Source organism: Glycine soja, unplaced genomic scaffold, assembly GCF_004193775.1.
Source record: "Glycine soja cultivar W05 unplaced genomic scaffold, ASM419377v2 Super-Scaffold_81, whole genome shotgun sequence".
In the NCBI taxonomy this organism is placed as follows: domain Eukaryota; kingdom Viridiplantae; phylum Streptophyta; class Magnoliopsida; order Fabales; family Fabaceae; genus Glycine; species Glycine soja.
Genome location: NW_021143574.1, coordinates 161641 through 182139, shown reverse-complemented (window position 1 = coordinate 182139; position 20499 = coordinate 161641). Strand labels below are relative to the sequence as shown.

At 32.5% G+C, this 20499-nt stretch overlaps 2 protein-coding genes across 3 annotated transcripts; one reads left to right on the top strand and one right to left on the bottom strand.

Annotated features, from left to right (window-relative positions):
- Positions 1-204: 204 nt before the first annotated feature.
- Positions 205-6055, bottom strand: LOC114404101 (cysteine-rich receptor-like protein kinase 19). Of its 2 annotated transcripts, none has more exons than XM_028367211.1 (7): positions 4748-6055; positions 3906-4037; positions 3614-3783; positions 2802-3012; positions 1018-1255; positions 761-911; positions 205-601 (listed from the first exon to the last, which is right to left on the bottom strand). In XM_028367211.1, exons 1-7 carry the CDS (start codon positions 5829-5831, stop codon positions 296-298), a joined length of 2292 nt encoding a protein of 763 aa, XP_028223012.1. In that variant the 5' UTR covers positions 5832-6055; the 3' UTR covers positions 205-295. The 2 variants fall into 2 exon arrangements, with proteins under 2 accessions (XP_028223012.1, XP_028223013.1); XM_028367212.1 differs by having other exon boundaries at positions 3614-3780.
- Positions 6056-12961: 6906 nt separating this feature from the next.
- LOC114404098 (alpha/beta hydrolase domain-containing protein 17B-like) lies at positions 12962-16784 on the top strand. Its single transcript, XM_028367210.1, has 5 exons — positions 12962-13675; positions 15055-15091; positions 15357-15593; positions 15698-15745; positions 16261-16784. Exons 1-5 carry the CDS (start codon positions 13371-13373, stop codon positions 16525-16527), a joined length of 894 nt encoding a protein of 297 aa, XP_028223011.1. The 5' UTR covers positions 12962-13370; the 3' UTR covers positions 16528-16784.
- The last annotated feature ends 3715 nt before the right edge of the window (positions 16785-20499 follow it).

The following is a 20499-nucleotide window of genomic DNA, read 5'->3' as shown; positions in this document are numbered from 1 at the left end:
TCTGTCCAAACCTATCTGAAAGGCAGTTTTGGAAACTAAGAGGCCCTTTTTCAAAACAGTTCTGCATTTCATATTAATGTTTGGGTTCCTCAGTCTCTATTTGATTACAAAGAAATAATATTAATGTTTCAAAGGTGTTAAAATAGCCGTTGGGATTCTGCCAAAAAAGAAAATTAAACTGAACTGTAATAAAAGACAATGACGAATATTAAACTGAACTGAAGATGAAATTACTTTTTCAAGGGTAAAAGGAAGGAGAATTATTTGTCTTTTGTCCTAAACAAATTTTACAATACTATCGAGCTACAACTTGTGATATTGTTGCATCATTAATTGAACATTTTTCTTCATGCATAATAAATTTATTGGGTTTCTTCTCATCTCTGTTTATGGAAAACGCTGGCTTTTGGGGAATTATCAGAATAGTGTCACTTTTCAACATTGAAGAAATTTCCTTCACAGTCGGCCTATCATTTGCATCTTCCTGCACACATAGTAAAGCTATTTGCATGCACCTCAATAATTTACACGTCGAATGTGAGTCATCCAGTGAAGGATCAGCAAATTCCATGCCTTTTCCTTCTTTCCATAGCTCATAAGCCTTAAAAATGAAAAAATAAAAATAAAAATAAATAATATATATATATATATATATATCTATATATATATATATATATATATATATATATATATGTAATTTACCACCATGGTGAAAGCAAACTCTCCACTACTTAAACCAAAAGTTACAAAAATTACTTACATACTCCATGAGGTTTAAATTTTCATGTTCACCATAAAAGCATGCTGTCCTCCTGCCACTTACAATTTGTAGAAGTAGAACTCCAAAGCTGTACACATCGGATTTGGTTGAGTATAAACCTTTCATAGCATATTCAGGAGAAACATAACCACTGCATCAGATGAATAAAGCAACATGATGTATTAATAATTTGAAGAATAGTCACGAAAGACTCAAGAGGAAGTTTCAAATCATGGAGTAGGATTTAATATACTTACTATGTTCCAACAATTTTACTAGTGTTTGCTTCAAGTTCGTCTTTTCTAAATATTCTTGCCATACCAAAGTCGGAGATTTTTGGTTTCATCTCATTGTCTAACAAAATATTGCTAGCTTTTATGTCTCTATGGATTATTGTCAATCTAGAATATTCTTGTAGATAAAGAAGCCCTTGAGTAATTCCCTCAATGATGTATATGCGTTTTCTCCAATCCAGAAGGTACCGTCTAATAGGATCTGTGTCAAAATCACTTAACAATTAAGAGGAAAATCATTTGTTCCAAAATGGTTAGGCAGAACAATTTGATCGTATGTTCAAAACGGTTAACTTTGATCAATTTAATCCTTTCATAATTTTTCATTGATTGAATGTGCTGGCACCCTAATTCGTATAGGCTAAATTCCTGAAGTATAAGTGTTTAGCCAAAGGACCAAGGGTTTAATGTTTAGCCGAAAATGGAAATTTATTTGTCTTATGGTGGCTGAACAAATTCAACTAAACAAGATATGGTGCAAAAGATGCCAGCTGAATTTATGGATAGACGATCTCTCAGATCTGTGGGCTAGCTTGTAATTTTAAATTAGCTTTTGTTGTTGCCATTTGGATTGGAAGGATACAATGTTTGCGGATAAGAACCTATGTTCAAATCTTGGTGCGAATGCAAAGATAGTGGTTCCTTAAAAGTAAGAGCTTGATAGGTGGCAAGCACGATTTAAAATTTGAAGGAGATGGCCGTTGCAATTGGTTTGCATGCCTAGAGAACAGGAAGTGTGGTAGCCAAAGTGTTTAAAGTTGGTTCCCACCAAAGCTAGCTGAATTCTGGGAATTGAGTTGGAAAGCTTGCCGAAGTCAGCCAAATGGAATGGATATTGGCAGTTAGAGGCATCATGCACGACTTAGGCAGTTCTTCCAATTTATGTTGTTAAATTGTAGTATAAATGTGCTAGGAAATTGTACCGGGGACCCTTTTACCTAAAAAAAAAAAAACAATTAGATTACACTCTCAAGCCTCTTATACCTCTCACATTCTTTACGGTTTTTCATCTAGAGCTTTTCTTTTTGACAATCATTTAATTTTTCAAACCATTTCTATCTTCCAAGTGATTTTCAGAGTAGCTTGGGAATCCATTGCTAAAGAGTAGATTTCCCTCTTTGGTGCTAGTCGCTTGATGCTCATTTTAGAATCATGTTGAAGTTAGGCTAGTTAAAACTGATTGGGCTAGTTCCAACTATTCTTGTGACAACTTATTGTGAAGAATATCCACAAAATCAATATAATTCTTGTTATGTATGTAAAATTAACCATTCAAGTATCTGTCAAAAAAAAAACCGTTCAAGTGTATGAACCAACTACTTTTAAACAGCCTTACCTAACGACTTTAAGCTTTTGAGATGATTGGTGCATGACATATTAATATTATTCATGTTTCAACTCCAAAAGACTCTCATGCAATGCGGGCGCATTTTAGATGTATGATAAAAACACTAATGTCTCTTATCTTAGCTTAAGCTTTTAGGATAGTTGGTTCATGACAATTCTCTGTCAGTTATCATAATAAACAGAAGGCTTTTTGGGATAGTAGGTTCATGACAATTAACAAAAATATGAATGTAGATATCTCTGTCAGTTAGCATAATAAGCAGGAGACATTCCTGCAAAAGGGTGAGCAATTAACATGGGGTAAGTGGTCAGTAGAGTTTATTCAGATTTTAATGTCCTAAAGTTAAGATCATACTGCATATTCACTAAATGTAAAATGTAGAAATGTGAAGATTTCTGACCAAATAGATAGGAATCCAGGCTTTTGTTTGGCATGTACTCGTAGACTAACATTTGTTGTTCTCCATCAATGTAGAAACCCAAAAGCCGAACAAGATTCACATGCTGGAGTCGTGCAGTTAGCATCACCTCATTTTTGAATTCTTCAAATCCTTGTGTAGAGGCTTTTGATAGTTTTTTCACAGCTACTTCTTGACGGTTTGATAGGATGCCCTGAACAAATAGGCACTTTTATATAGTGAATTTCTTACCTTTGAGTAGATAAGGTAATTTTAGAATATGCATTTCTTTTCTCTCCACTACTTTGTAATTACCAACTTGAAATAGAGATTGCGAAAAGTTCACTATAAAGGGGTTCCAGCAACCAACATGTATTGGTCTGAGTGATAGAGACTAGATTACAGTTCATTCTATTTTCCTCCCCATTAATATGTTTTTCAATGTCATTGATACATGGCCCTTTTTGAGTAAGGGAGAACTTCATAGAAAATAGGAGGAAAAGAAATAAAAACCAAATTCTGAATCCATTATTCTCTACTCAAAGCAATACAGTAGGTTTGTATAAGCTACATGTTACTAACACCTAGCTGCTACATACACCCCTAAAAGCAAGCCGAAAGGCCAAACCAGAGTCCTAACAATTTCTATGAAACCCATTCTAGAACCTATTTCCGATTGTTATTCCTATGTTTAATAAAAGAAACTAATAACATTTCTTTTGGGCTGCCAATAGGAATTGGGCAGTAACAGTGATACTCTGAATTAGTTCAGGATCAGATACTATTACCGTAAGGTTGTTTAATTAATATTGTACCTTGTAAACAGGACCATAGCCCCCCTGGCCAACTTTATTTTCAATTGAGAATCTATCCGTGGCCTGCTCAATATCAGAAAAGCTGAATACTTGTAAATCAGGTGCGTTGCTGTGGAAAAGTCTTGAAGCGTCTTTATTCACATTGTTCAAAGTACTTAAAATTACTGCTGCTAACAGATTAATGAGCAGTTATACAAACTAAAATCAGTTACTCAACTGTAAGCATAACCGATATTTTGCAATATGGATACAATAATTATAAATGGGAAATAAATGTAGCCGAAGAAGTTACCTGTTGATTTGGGAAATCTCCTCCTTAAGTAGTAAATTAAGATGCCTAATAGGATAACAGACATAGCAGTTATGATCAAAATGATCACTAATAATCGCCAACTATTGCGTCCATTTTGGTCAACATGTTCAGCTGAAACATTATCCACGATATAAATTATTAGCATTAAATGTTATGGCACATACTTATGAAATTAAAACTCCTCGTAGGAGCATGTACTTTAATTACTGTTTACGTAAGCCAGTTCCATATTTTATTTCCAATATTTGGATTAGTGATTGGCTCATGAATTATGAGTCCCGAGACCAACAAAATCAAAAAATGTCCTGTACTATGCTCAGCTGGCATTGTCTATCTATGCATGACCATTTTCAACGGGTCTTTGAAGGGAAACTCTACAAATATTTACCTGTTTCGAGTATTAACTTACTGTATTAAGGATATCAGTAAAATGCAACATTGACTGAATTTCTCTTGAAGAAAAAGGTGCAGTATATGTGAAATGGCTATTTCTACTTACATAGCAGCATAATATATTAATAATCTTAAGGTTCTTATTTTGCACAAAGAAAATAAACAATCTCAATTGTATCTGAGGTTGGCTAGAAACTCGCGATCTTATCACCAAGCTTGAAGGTAAAAGGTTTACACAGTTTCATGTTAAAAGTTACTGACATCCTGCTGCTAATAGACATTAGACGTAGCTTTACTCTTAGTAAGAATATTAGAACAACACAGCAAACAAAACACTTTCTATGCATTGAGCAAATGTATTCAAAAAATAATTATGGATTAGAACTAAGTTTTCACAAATCTTAAGCAAGCATCAGTAACATCTTTACCTGCAGCACTAGAAAGAACCCAATTGTCATCATAAGGAACTTGCCACACAGCATAGCCAAGTAACTTATTTTCCCTTGCATAAGAAACCTTCATTTTGACAACCTCAACATCATCATAACCTATCCAAGTCGATCCATTGGAGAAGTAATTAACTACATAAGTAGCATTGTACTTGACATGGCCTCCATATCGTTGAATATAAGCCTTGATGTCCTTATAGTTCATAGCTCCACTTTTTCCAATTGCTGGACCTGTTGCTGATGCACCTATTGCATTATCCTCTGGGTTCCTAAGATTCCAGGCATATCCATAGAAAGGCAACCCCAAAACCAACTTGCTAGCCGTTACTCCACTACCAATCCATTCCTTGATACCATTGTCTGTGTTTACAGAACTTGAAGGATCATATAAGGCTGCATGGGCAGCAGTGAAATTTGCCAACTGAGGCATGTGGTAGTCGTAAGTCAAAATATGTACCCAATTCAAGTTATTTTGAATAGACTCCACTGGGTAAGAAGCGGAATCCAAACCTGGTCTAAAATGAACAGCTGCCGTTAAGATCAACACTTGAGTGCTATCGTTTGCTGCCTCAGATTTTGCAGCTGCCCTCCACTCCTCAAAAAGCCTTCCCATGTTGTTCATGTCAGAAATTGTTTCAGGAACCCATGACAGGTCCAGGCCTTGAAAACCATAAAGCCTGGCTATTCTTATTGAAGACTGAATGAAATATTTCCTTGAAGAGTCTTTGCTTACCATTAATGATAAGACAGTGTCGTTACCATTTCCACCTGCAATTGACAGCAGTGTAGTGATGGATGGATTCTTTTGTTTGACAGTAGTTGTGAATGAAGAGAATGATTGCTCATCTTCTGGGGAGACATAGAGCTCATATGTGGAAGAGTTCAATTCAGCAAAAGCACATATCAGGTGAGTATAAAGAGCAGAGTTGATGTCTGAAACAGGAAATCCACTCCCAGAATACCAATAACCAGCTTGTAGCCATGTTTGTGCTTTTAAAGGTTCAAACTCTTGGCAGAGAAGAAATTCAAAAAGAACAAGGGCAATTGTAATTCTGGAGACCATGAGAGGAAGTTATACAGTGTAGCGATTATATTAGAGATGGACAAACAATTACTAGTCGTCTAGTTTTCAACCTTCTCTCACCACGTCTGATATTTAAAATACGCAGAAGCTATGTGTAATTGCTTCGGATTTATGTGAATCGGTTTTGTACAAACGGAGAAGCAAACAACATGCTAATAGTAAACGTCTATAAGGCACAGGTGTGTTTTTATTACTAGTGACAACAATTTCTTGGAAGTAGTCATGTGGACTTTGAAAACATGAATTAAAGGAATTGCTAATTTCCTTTGCTTAAGTTGCCATTGTCACCAGTGAGAATCTCTGCTGAAGTCAACTAGTGAAGTCGAAAGATTAGTTTTTTAGGACAATGTCGCTGATTTAAAATGTAGGACGTCGCTGTTTGCAGATATATATGTCGACGAAAGCAACAATTATGTACACCAAAATGTCACATTCAATTCATCCGACCAATAGTGATGAAAATTTTGGTTCATATCTATCCTCTACGGAATTCTAGGACCTGATAGAATGCAGCTTAACACTCCATGACCTGTTCCGATGATATTTTGTATTATTTCATTTTATAAGCTCTCTTAAAATAGTCCCAAGTTACTGTATATTATGTAATCAGTAGTAGTTACTCAGAAGTAGATGTGTAAACAAGTGGGGGCTACAGAAAATTTAAGCTTGATTTATTTTAAAAATAAGTGGTTCAAACTTAAATAATTCATTTAGACAAGGTTAACTGAAATCCTGGGCTTGAGTTTGAGTTGTTTAACTTGTTTATAATTTTATCAACCAATAATAATTATCATTGAAAATTGGAAATATTCTTCAGCAATATGGTAGACCAAGTCAGAAATGATATCTCAGATTTTAAAATAACAGATGCAACTACACATGTACTTGTGAAAGAAAATGGGAAAAGGGAAAGAAAGTTCGAGATGTAAACAATGTAGTAGCATAGGTGCTGAGATGTAAATGAATAAGTAAAACAGGTGTTGCGACTTGAACTACGAAGGAGGGTTAATTGCAAGACGAGAAGGAAGAGTATGTATGTGAACCAGAGGAAAACAGATTGGGAGCAATCCCGTCACTTTCTTTGGTTAGGTTTTAATTTCATCAGTTAAATTCTTTTTACTGTATTTGTTTTTTTTTATTATGGTATGGATATCAAATAATTTTCGCAGAAAATAAAGACTAATCTTGATTGTTGTGAGCGTACATACAATACAATGAGTAGTTCCTTCACATAATTTATTTTATATTCAAGATTAAATTTTAAATTTGGATCACTTGATTAAAAGACACAAATGATTATTCCTTGTATCAATTATTGTTATTAGTACTTAAGTTATTAATGCCAAACTTATTAAGTTTGTACTTAAATTATTTAAATAATTGAGCTTAATCAAAACTTGAATTGCTGTATTTAGTTAAACAAATAAACTTAATCAAAAATTTAAATAGTGGAAATCAGATGAATAGTTTAGATCATTTATATTCCTGTGCATAAATATTAATAAAATACAACTAATTATGTTATAGCCATCGAGTTAATCCCATGTCCCCTTAATTGTGTCTCTTCTTCTGTTACGCTTACGCTCACACTCTTTTGAATCAGTCGCGGGCTGCAGCTAAGCACTTTCAAACCCGTTTATAATTGAATATTATTAAATAGAAAGACTACTAGTTGAGTTGTAGGTTTTTTTTTTTCTATTTTTGTTACAAAAATCCGATTACACATTTAAAAAATTAATTAATTAGACACGAGTGCTTAATGGGTTAAGGTTAAGTTTTAATTATCATTCAATCAAATTTTTTGTTAATCCGAATCTTTTTTTCCTTGATAAACTGAAGAATTATGAAAAAAACTATTCAAAATCGAAAACAACTGTCATGATTTTTGAGAAACCTCATATCCCATGAACTTTCAATTAGTTAAGTCGGACCATGAGTTTCTTTACCAATTAATTTACCTTGATACATTTTTGTATAAGATTGAAAAACAAAATGTTATGTCAATCCTAAAATTACATATAAAAAGTTAAGACTTTATTTAAAGGATTAAGCCTAATTTGATTCAGACCAATAACATATTAATCTAATTGTAAATATAACATGAAACAAGCTTATGAAAAATTTAATTCAATAAAAAAAATATTGTGTAAATAGTTACTTTTTCCCTTAATGTGTAATTTGTTAATAAATGTATCGCTGAAAGATAAAAATATAAAATTTAGTCCCTGGGAGTGTAAAAAATGCGACAAATATAGCTTAGCGTTAACTTTCGTCCATTACCATTAATAAAACAGCATACGTGACACAGAGGGACAAATTTTTCATTGAAATAATTGTCAACGTGATTTAGTCCCCGAGAGGATAAAAAGTGCGATAAATATACTTGGACGTTAATAATAAATAGTATAGGAAAGAAGCTAGGGAAAAATGGATTAAAAAAATCAGTAAAATACAAATTAAGATTTAAACTCTTATACTTTAATTATCTATCTATTTATTCATCTATCAAATTGTTAATTAGTTTTTTAATTAATCAATATAACTACTTATTTTTCAAAATAAAATAAATTTCTTTAGTTTTATGATATAAAAAAATTAAGTTACCATTTAAAGAAAATGAAAGTCTTTTATTTCTTGAAATTTTTTGTTTCTTCAATTAATTATTAATTTTTATTAGTACTCTGTGACAGTATGTCAAATGGAATGCAAGGTCGTTGCAGCCCCCAAACTAGTGAGAGATACAACTCTACGTTCCAAAGACAAATAATAAACCTATGCGTTAGTTTTTTTTTTAAGTTAACCTCTGTATTAGTTTGAACATTATTATATATTTTTTATTTAAATTTATTTGGATTCTTTATTTGTTAATAATTGTTTTCATTTCATTCATATTACGTATGATAAGTGCTATCTCGAGTGGAAGCTAATAAGATTTATCCAGGGATTCTTTCATATTTGAGGTATATATATACATTTTATTGATTAAGAAAAAGACTTATAATTCCACTTTAACTTTATCTAGTTTAAATTTTGTGAGACTTTTTTTAAAAAACATAATTGATTAAATCCTTTTTTAAAATAAATAAATAAATAAATTTGGTCTCAGGACCGGTTGTGTTTTTTCTACTCAAGACTATCTGACATATTATTTTCCATCTAAATATAAGGGTACTTAAGTTGGAATTGGGATATGAAATAATTTTGAAGATTAAAAGTGGAAAATTTAGTAGAAATTTGATAAAACAATAAGATATAAGATAAAAAAAATTTAACTGCAAAGATTAAGATTTGACAAGGAAATCAAAATAATATATATATATATATATATATATATATATATATATTAAAAGGAAATTTAAAAAATATATTGTATAAGTACTAAATGAATAAGAGCAGTAAATCACAAACACATAATAATAATAATAATAATAATAATAATAATAATTAGTTGCAATCTATTATTAACGCTGGATATATTTGTTGCACTTTTTATACTTTAAGGGACTAAATTTTATATTTTCATCTTTCACGGACGCATTTGTTAGCTGGTGGGAAGACGAAAAGTAAAAAAAAAAAAAAAAACATTATGACAAATATGTCTCTATGCTGACAATCATTTCAGTGACAAAGTTGTCTCTCCGTGTCACGTAGACTATTTTATTAACGGTGGTGGATAGAAATTAAAAGTCGGATATATTTATCGCACTTTTGAACTAAATTTTGTATTTTCATATTTCAGGAACGCTTTTATCAGCAAATTACATATTGAGGGGTAAAAATGATTATTTACCCAAAAATATTTTTATTTTAAATTTAATATATTAAATAATATATACAAGTCTGAGAGGGGATTGGCAGTAACTTAAAATTCAATCCTATGACTTTTTTTTCTGGATAAATACTAGTAGTCAGATTCAAAATCACAAATCGTTTAGTAGATTTTTTTATATCCCTATTGTGGGTTTGTTTTTGTCATATCCGTGAATCTAAATCCATTTTTCATCACTGGGGTAGACACAATTTTTTAAATCGTACATTTACAAATTGATGCTGATTAACAGATCTCAATCGCCACTCTTCTATTTCTTAGCAACTCCATGACTATGCTGCCTTGGTGTGTGACTCTTTCATTCACTCTGTAATTTTATCTTCTCACTTCGTTTTTATGATTTTTTATTAATAATTATTAATTTTATTAGTTTTTATTGGAAATATCAGTCAGAATTCAAACCGGTGACGTCACCCCTCTTCTTCCTTCATCTTTAAATTCAAACCAGTGTCCTTCCTTTTATTAGTTACTCTTACTAACAATTTTTTAATTATTAGTTTTTGTAAGACAAAAAAAATCACATATGTTCACTAAAAGATCACATTTTTGGTAAAAAAAAAAGTTTAATATATAATTCACATTTAAAATAACAAAATCTTAAAATTCATTTTAGACCTAACTTATTGTTGGAAAAATCCTACATGCTTGTTTATACTTACAAAGATCAATTCTTAATCTAATAGTGACAATGATAATTGTGGTGATGATATGTTAGGTTACTGATTACACAAGTGTATGAAGAAAGGACACATGGCAAGTATAAGAGGAAATCAGAGCAGTAGCCAGAACCTGGATTAGGTAGCTAACTAAGATCAATTACAGTTAGTAGTTAGCTTTGTAACTGTTAGTAGTTAGCTTTGTAACTGTTCAAGTTAGTTAAAGGTAGTTAGTTAGTTAGTCTTGTAATCGTTCAAGTCAGTTAAAGGTAGTTAGTTAGTTAGTGGTCAGCTATAAATAGAGTTGGACTGCCTAGAATTAGGGAGAGGAAAATAATCACTGTGGTTGGTTAGGGAGGCTAGGCTCAAATCCCTAGTGGTGCATTTGAACTTTAAGAGAAATAAAACAAGAGATTGGCCTGGTACCATCACTAGTATCAGAGCAAAATTCTGATCCTGAGACGTGAAGCTATTCATGGTTTCAACAGGAGGAAACATGGATGCGCGTGTGAAATTTCTGGAGCGAGGGTTCGAAGGCATGATGAGCACACGTGAGGGCGTCACAAGTTTGAAGCGATTGTTTGAAGAGGAACGCATTGAGCGAGTGGAGATGAAGGCTCAAATGGCAGAGCTAATGGCAGCGGTGAGGATCTTGTCGAGCACTGATCAGGAAAGCGACAATCGTGACCATGCAGAACAACAAAATCGCGATCGAGAGGTAAAGTGGCGGAAACTTGAGATTCCAATTTTTGACATAGGAGATGTGTTTGGTTGGACAAATAAGGTGGAACACTATTTCGAGATTAAAGGTGTAGAGGAAGAAGATCGAATCCAAGAAGCCATGGTCGCAATGGAAGGAAAGGCACTAACCTGGTACCAGTGGTGGGAATTTTGTGTGAAAAACCCTAATTGGATAGATTTCAAGAATGTTGTGATTCAGCGGTTTCAGCCTTCAATGAACCAAAGCCCTTACGAGTTACTACTCAATTTGAAACACGAAGGAATAGTAGAAGAATATCGCGAGGAGTTCGAATTGTATGCAGGTCCATTGAGAGAAATAGAACCTGAGTATTTGAAAAGGCATATTTCTGAATGGACTGAAAGAAGTGGTGAGGGCAGAGTTAAAGTTGCATTCAGTAAACACCGTCCCTGAATTGATGGACTATGCACAACGGATAGATGAGAAAAATTCACTAATGGAAAAAGGTAATGTTGGAGGTAATAGAGGTGGTCAAACTAGAAGTTATAGTTCCTCAAGAACTGTAACGTGGGATCCAGGAAACAAAGGCACCACGAAAAAAACAAGAAAGATGAGTTCGAGCTTGGAATCAAATAGTGTGAAGTCCACTGGGGCATACAGAGGTAGGCCTTTTAGGAGGCTATCAGATGCGGAGTTCCAAGAAAGGGCATAAAAAGGACTTTGTTACCGCTGTGATGGGAAATTTGGCCCTAGTCATTTATGTCCCAATAAACAATTTGAAGTCCTTATTTTGGGAGAAGGACAAGATGAAGAAGACGAAAAAGAAGGAATTGGTTGATGTTATGAAGCAACAATTTCCTGCATTTTACCTTGAGGACAAGGTGGCACTCTTGGGGCAGAGTATTGTTAGGTTACCGATTACGCAAGTGTATGAAGGAAGGACACATGCTAGTATAAGATGAAATCAGAGCAGCAGCCAGAGCAGCCAGAGCAGCCAAAACCTGGATTAGGTAGTTGACTAAGATCAGTTACAATTAGTAGTTAGCTTTGTAACTGTTAGTAGTGAGTCTTGTAACTGTTCAAGTTAGTTAAAGGCAGTTAGTTAGTTAGCCTTGTAACCGTTCAAGTCAATTAAAGGCAGTTAGCAGTCAGCTATAAATAGAGTTGGACTGCCTAGAATTAGGGAGAGGAAAGTAATCACTGTGGTTGGTTAGGGAGGCTAGGCTCAAATCCCTAGTTGTGCATTTGTACTGTAAGAGAAATAAAACAAGAGATTGGCTTGGTACCATCATGATACTAGTAATGATGACAGGATAATGGTGGTTGGTAATAGTGGTTGTAGGGTCAATGATGATTAAGGTATTGGTGACAACAAAACTAGTGTTGTTGGTAATGCCTATGGTAATGGCAATAGTGATGGCGGTGTTGATGTCAATAGTATGATGGTGGTTGTAACTTGTAACATTAGTTGTAGTGTCGATGTTAGTGGCAATGATGCCGATAACCACAATAGTGGTTGTCGTGATTGTGGCATCAATAATGGTTGCAGTGACAATGGTGATAATGGTGGAGTGGTAATAGTGATAATATCAATTAATGTTAGTGAGAACAATGCTAATAACAACTACAATGGTGGTTGGTGGGTGATCGAGAGTGGAAATGTATTTTTAAAACTAAAAACTAAATTTACAATTTTTTAAAGAATTTTAAAAGTAGATTTAAAAATATTTTAAAATAGTCAAGATTTCATTTTTCTCAAACGCAAAGTTTTTTAAAACTATATTTAAAAAATAAAAACTTGTAACCACCCTTTACCTATTTTTGTTTTGTTAGTTATTTGTTTCTTACATTAGAAACTAGGAAGTAGGAGTAAATACATGTAACATTTCTCGTATTAATTTAATTTGTTTGGCCAACCTCACCATCAATGTGAGACGGTAGTTAGAACTACAGCAATGATAGAGAAAGAATGGTGAATGGCGAATGGTCCACCCCACCCCACCCTATCCGAGATCACAGAAGCAGCTCCGACTAATCCGCTTAGGTCGGATCTATTTCCCACCACTCTTCACTTATTTCCACCTTTGGTTTCATTTCATCTCATCTCACAACAACAAACTACCTCCCATCATTCTATTTCCAACCCTCATCAACAACCTCCTCCATAGCCTCTTCTCCAAAAAAATACACTAACAATTAAAAACTTGAAAACATTATCCTTCTAAAAAAAATTCACACTCGTATTGCATAAATAATAAAACCAAAGGAGCATGACATCCAGGAGGGAAATATCAATTTCAGCAACCATTGCGAAGCTGGCACGTTGTTGTTGAATGGGCAATGTTACGGGGAGCGTGGCGGCGAGATTGGCGTTTTTCCCGCCGGAGCCGGCGACGTACAGGGTTTCCCGGGAGCAGGACGGGAGGGTGGTGGTGTCGGGTGCGGGTTTGAGCGAGGACAGGGACCTGGTGGCTCACGTTCTGGAGACGAAGGGCGGGAACAGGATCGTTGCCACGTTCTGGAAGCACACTTTTGCGAGGTTCACGTTGCTCTACTCGCATGGCAACGCCGCTGACTTGGGACAGATGCATGACCTCTTCCTTGAACTCAGGGCTCACCTCCGCGTCAATATCATGAGGTCAGTCACGTCTCTTTACATGTTTATTTGCATTAAAAAATTACGGTAATTCAGTATCAAAGGTTTCTCGCTATATGAACATACGAGAGAGGGTAATCCGGTGTCTAGACTCTAAGGTTTCTCGCTATGTGAAGATACATACGAGAGAGGGTCGGTTACATATGCAAATGGGTTGGATTTGGATTCAAACTCGTGAATAACCGATTATCAAGATATAAGTTGAGTGCATGTTTGGATATACCTCCAAATTTGATTTCGAATTAAAATTAGTTGTGAAAGATTAATTATAAATAAAATCGATGTTTAGATTAGAAATGATTTTGAAACGAATTTATTAATGTTTTGATGTTTTTATTTTAAAAATTAGGAAGAAAACTTAATATAAAATTTTCTGTTTAATGTATAAATTGTCAAAACAAAAAATCCAATTCAAAATTGATTTTGGTATAAAATCAATTCTTTAATTCTTTTAGTATAACATGATTGGTTGATTTTAGACGACTCAATGGAAAGTCAAGCACACTTGCTTTGTCAAATTTTCTGTGTTCGGTTGTGTCTATGTAATATGTATTGAGTTGTGACACGATTTTTTTTTTTACCTGCTGTGCAGAATTTGCGTGTTTTAATTTCTTGTCTTCAATTGAAAACTCATTCTTCCTCTGAGGTTTGGTACATGTATTTTTTCTTAGACTTGCGAATGTTTTTTTTTCTGTTTGAAGCTGAGTTAAATATCATCGTAGAAAATCTTTTACAAATAAAAGTAGTTTTCCAATGAACGAAAATTCTAAAAAACTTAAGGTTTTATAAGTTGACTAGATTTAGAGCCTAAGAGGAAATTTGAAGAAAAACCCAATGGGCCAAACAACATACAATTTGTGCATATGGTGTTACTGCTTTACCTCTTCAATAACCTGCTATTGTATATATTATTATTATTATTATTATTATATTGAAAAGGATAGAAGGTTCTGTTTCGAGCATGATGTTAAGAAAAGTTAATTTTTGTCAAATAAATGAGGTGAAAGGTCATGGAATTTTTCTAGCTTAATCAAATAATTTTGAGTTAGAGTTTTGAATACACCAGTGCATTAAATATTTGGAAGAGTTTTGTTACATATGATAATCCTATTCAGTTTGAACAAATTCGTCTTTCGTGAAAAATATTTATGATAAAAGAAAATGTTTGTTTTGTGTTTTACTTTGTATGAATTATATTTTTTCTTAACTTCCATTTTGTTATTTTTGGAGGGGCTACATAATGTTTTATATTTTTCGTCCCGACAGATCATAAGATGTTAATGTACCTATCAGTTTTGAAGTATAATTGGTGAGATTCTTTTGGCATCTATATTTTACTGACACTTTTTGTTGCAATGCAGCTATGACTATGCAGGATATGGAGCATCTACAGGTAAGGTGAGTAAAACTCCAGATAACTTTCTGTGACCCCATCATTCTTTTCTGTCATTTTTTATTGGGCAGTTTACAAATAAAATTTAGAAAAGCCTGAGTTGAGCTCAGAAGTCTAGGTTTGTACACTTGCCCTAAGGTTTGGGAGTGTATACCATGAAATATAATATAAAGAAGCAAGATTGTTCATTCCATTTCAATTCTGTATTTTCTCCAAACCAATCGATCTAACCTGAAATCTTATGTGTGATTATCTCTCAAACTTTGATAGCCATCTGAGTTCAACACATATTATGACATAGAGGCTGTGTATGATTGTTTGAAGAGTGAATATGGCATTAAGCAAGAAGATTTGATTTTGTATGGTCAATCAGTTGGTAGTGGGCCCACAATACATTTGGCTACTAAGTTACCTAATTTGAGAGGTGTTGTTCTTCACAGTGGCATCCTTTCAGGGATAAGGGTCTTATACCCTGTTAAGGTGACATTTTGGTTTGACATATTCAAAGTAAGTTTTGACCATCAGTGTTCTTCATAATTCTTAATCAATAGCAAACTTGCAGTACTTATCATTGAGTTTTGTACTAACAAAGGTCTCTTTATTAATTTCAGAATATAGACAAAATAAGGCACGTTGACTGTCCAGTCTTGGTTATACATGTACGGTTATCTTCCCATCTATTTATTTTTCTTATTAGTTTTACATTATACATGCTTCTTTCAGTGTTCAAAAAAGCTCATTAGTTTCTTTCTTCTGGCTCCTATCCTGAAGAGATCTCCCTTTTACTTTTTTGGGTATATGAAGATATTGTTCTATATAGAATTTCTTAATTTGCTATCTTTATCAACTAAGTATGAAATCATTTTGATTGTTTTGTGTTGTATTTAATGAAATTGCAAATGTCCTGTATTGGAAAGTGATAAAGCACACTCATACAATAAGAGCCCATTGTACAAAGTACACATAAGATAAGGCCAACTAGACCCAGCATTTATAGTAGTCATCACTATCATTTTAACAAAATTTGAGCTGGAAAATTAGATGTTACGGTCTCTGATTTGTGTCACTTTTCATGATTTCATTAGACTATACAAGCACCTTAACTTTGATGAAATAATCCACACTTTCTCATGCTAATAGTAGGTTTGTTTGTCTGCTTTTGTATTATGGGCAGGGAACTAATGATGAAATCGTTGACTGGTCCCATGGAAAAAGATTGTGGGAACTTTCCAAGGAAAAATATGACCCTTTGTGGGTTAAGGGTGGGGGTCATTGCAACCTTGAGGCTTTCCCAGAGTACATCAAGCACTTGCGCAAGTTCCTAAATGCCATGGAGAAACTCTCAATCACAGGAGAGACAAACAAACAACCCACTCATGATCCTAGTGATACTGAAGAAGAACACAAACATAACAAATGTTTAAGATTTGGTTTAAGATAGCTTTATCTATTTGAGGTTTTACACGTAGGAAAACAGAACCGTGCTTTGTTTGAAGGTTGAGACCAACACTACTTTCACTCAGGTTCAAGATTTAGAAGTTAGTCTATTTCTTAGGAATTGAGGGATGTCTTTGATCAAAATCCTGCTGAAATGACCATTTCTTGGATGGAGAAAACTCGCAAGTGGTGTTCAGGGCGTGTCCAATTTGGCCTAAGGCGAAATTTACATTTAAATTTAAATTTATTATTTTATTTATTTATCAAAATTTAATACGTAAATTTTTATAGTATTTTATTTTAGTATATAAAATAAAAAATTTAATTAACCTATTTTTAACGTGGGTAATGTTATATAACATTTAAATAATTAGTTTTAATTTTTTCAATAATAGTTGGAGTTACACATGCCATTAATAATATTTTAGAAGCACGCATATTTAAAAAATAATCTTTTAATATAATGTAATACTTTAACTATAGTTTAATTTTTTTAAGTATGCACTTTTGTAATATTTTTATTTTTAAAAATGAATGAAGATTTTTTTAATTTATTTTCATCTAATTTTTTTAATTTTTATAAATTAAATAAAGAATTAAACATGATTTTATATTTGAAAATTTATTTAAATTGACTTCCAAATAAAGCTGTGCATTTAAATATAAAATGGCTGATATAAAGAATTTTATAATTATATGTATAATCTTGACATCAACATTTGCACTAAATATTTTTTTCTTCATATATATCAATTCTAGAATTCTTCATTAAATTTAAACTCTATTAGATTATTTTTAAAAATAAATTACCAAGAAGGTGCAGTATGAGACAAAATTACATGACAAGAGTGAATTACTAACGTCCGTTTATTAGGCGTCACCTTAAGTGACACATTAAGTATTAGTCATTTTTAACTTTCTACACCAGTTATAATCCTACGTGTTCTAGAAAAATCATGTTTTATATTGAGAACGAAAGTATAATAGAAAACGCTTTCATGTAAAAGAAATGAAAACTAAAATTTATAGCATGAGAATCTATATAAAATATAAAATACAAACATAAACGAATTATTTAAGGAAAAATTATTTTAATGGCAATTGAAATTCTTAAAAATTAATATGATATTATTTTAATTATTAGTTACAAATATCTTATTATGTTAACATTAATGAAAAAATTAAGCATTAATTAAAATAAGTAAGGAAACAAGAATCTCGTGATAGGATAATTAATAATATTTAATTTGATTTGATAGAGAAACTCATTATATGACGCAAAAAGAGGAAAATATTTTTTTTGAAAGAGAAAAGAAGAAACTATTCAAGAAAAGGAACTAAAATTTATAATACAGAAATTTATGTAAATATAAATTAAATACAATATGCGTTATTATAAATTAAATTTTTTTATTGATGATTTATAAATATTTCATTATATTTTATATTAATCAGAGAAATTTAAACATTAACTAAAAAAATGAGAAATATAAAAATTTCCGAAAGTAACGTACGTAAATTAAGAATATACGAGTAAACTATGCTTTCATCCTAAGGGGATGTTTGGTAGGGGGACATTTTCAGTTTTTTTGGGAATGTTAGATTGAGAATCTTTATTTCCCATATTTATTATCAATTTTAAAAAATAATATTTTTGAGAAACAATGTTTTTAAGCTAAGAAAATTTTCACACAAGGAGAAGTTCAAATTTTACTTCTCATGAGTTAAAATTATCTTTTACTACATTAAAAATATCATATGTATTAAATTAATTAAAGTAATAGATAAAATATCATATAACTCTTTGTTTTTTATGAAATTTATTTAAATATTTTTAAAAATATTTATAATCAATCAAACATATTTTATTTACTCTGAGAATCATAATTTTCAAGATTTATGATTTTTAGACATGAAACAATTATTCTCTAATAAATGCCCTCTAAGTGTAATGATGACCTATTTTCTCTTAGTCGAAGTTGGCTAAAATATAGCCCTGACTAATGTCAGACAAAAAATCCTACCCAACATCAATTGTAAAATAGTTTTGACTGATGTTGGCTAAAAAATAGCTCTAACCGATGTCAACCGAAAAAATTCTAGTGGATGTCGACTGTAAGAACCTAGTCGATGTCGACGAAAAATAGTCATGTCTGATGTCGGTCAAAAATATCTAGCTGGTGTTAGCAGAAAAAACCCTAGCCAACATCAACCAAAAAACCTAGCTAATGTGGTTAAGAAATAGCTCTAGCTGATGTCAGCTAGAAAATTCTAGTCGATGTCAGCAAAAAAATCCTAACCGACGTCAACTAAGAAAATCTAGTTGACATTAGCCCTAGTCAATATTGGCTAAAAAATAGCTGACCTCGACTGAAAAACCCAAGCAGATGTCTATTCAAAAGTTAGTCATGACCGATGTCAGTAAAAAAAATCTAGCCAACGTCAGCCAAAAACATCATTGGTCAACATCAACTGAAAAAACTTGGATGACAACGGCCAAAAAAATCCTTGGCCGACATTAGCAAAAATTTCCCATGGCTGATGCCACTTAGAAAATAACCCTAACTAACATCATCTAAAAGAAATTTTGGCCAATATCAGCAAAAAATAGCTTTGGTTGACATCATACAAAAAAATTCTAAGCTAAAAAACCTCAGCCAATGTCAGTGAAAAACAACTTATGTCGATGTCGACCATAAAAACTTTGGTCACTCATAGTCATGAGTGTTGAGCGAGAAAGAGTCGCAAGGAAGAACGTGAGTTAGAGTGAGCATCTTCGAAAAAAAAAATTTCAAATTCTATATTTTTTTTGAGAGAATTTGAAATCCCACTGTTTTATTCAATCAAAATGATTCATAAAAATACCAAAAATTAAATCTCCTTTCAAATACTGTATCCAAACAAACTATTTTATCATGAATCGTTTTAAATTCCTTAAAAAAATGAATTTCTCTATTGAATTTCTCCATCCAAACACATTATTATTGAAATTTATTTTCAATTTATTGTATGGATGATTTCATAAGGAGTTCGATTAATTTTACGTCACCAATGAAATCAGAATAATGGGAAATCTTAGAAATAGTTATTTTATATACGGAAAAGTGATCTCCAACAAAAATAATATATCTATCTATCTATCTATCACTACTAGAATTTATAGATTTAACATCACACGATTAACATCGGTTATTGAAAAAACCGATGTTAACAAAAGCTTGGTGGCATTTTCATAAATAATTTGAGTTAAGTAACATCAGTTTTTTCAAAACCGATGTTAACTAGTTGACGTTAACATCGGTTTTTGGGAAAATTGATGTTAACATCAACTGGTTAACATCGGTTTTGAAAAAACCCGATGTTAACATGATTCGTTAACATTGGTTTTTAATAAAACTGATGTTAACCAGTTTATGTTAACATTGGTTTTATTTAAAAAACCGATGTTGTGTTACACATAAATTAAAACCAAAACCCATTCCCCCCCCCCTCCGCACGCTTAGTCTCGTAAAGAAAGCCTTTCTCTTCTCCCTCACCCGCAAGAGTTATCACCATTGTTTGTGACCTGTGACTGCCGTCGGGATTTGTGACTATCGTGAGGTTGAGCATCCTCCGTTGGAGTTTGAGCATCCTCTGTTGAGGTATGTGTTTTCTTCTTTTGTCATTTTTGTGAGCTTTTGCAAGCTTGTTTTTTTTTTTTCAATAAATGCTTTTATGTCACTGGGTCTTTGCAAGCTTGTTTTTTTTTTTCTAATAAATTTGTGCAGTTTCAAACTAATCAGACTTGCCTAATAATCCTGCACTATTTTGTGATATGATATCAATAGTTGAACTTGCTACCATGACTACAAGTGAGTGTGAGTTTTGGTGCTTATATAGATTAAAAAGTGAGACTTACAGGGGGAAAACCTGATGCTATATTGGTTTGTTAATAGGTGGTTTGAACTGTGTGGATAAAAACTTTAGCTAGTTATGG

What these genes read in the sequence shown, in the direction of transcription:
- LOC114404101 (XM_028367211.1), bottom strand. Translation starts at nt 5,831, where the DNA reads ATGGTCTCCAGAATTACAATTGCCCTTGTTCTTTTTGAATTTCTTCTC. An exon ending in GGTTCTTTCTAGTGCTGCAG is followed by an intron (nt 4,038 to 4,747) that starts GTAAAGATGTTA and finishes ATAATGTTTCAG; the next exon opens with CTGAACATGTTGACCAAAAT. An exon ending in CCTGGATTCCTATCTATTTG is followed by an intron (nt 1,256 to 2,801) that starts GTCAGAAATCTT and finishes ATTTTGACACAG; the next exon opens with ATCCTATTAGACGGTACCTT.
- LOC114404098 (XM_028367210.1), top strand. Translation starts at nt 13,371, where the DNA reads ATGGGCAATGTTACGGGGAGCGTGGCGGCGAGATTGGCGTTTTTCCCG. An exon ending in CTCCGCGTCAATATCATGAG is followed by an intron (nt 13,676 to 15,054) that starts GTCAGTCACGTC and finishes GTTGCAATGCAG; the next exon opens with CTATGACTATGCAGGATATG. An exon ending in TTTGGTTTGACATATTCAAA is followed by an intron (nt 15,594 to 15,697) that starts GTAAGTTTTGAC and finishes TATTAATTTCAG; the next exon opens with AATATAGACAAAATAAGGCA.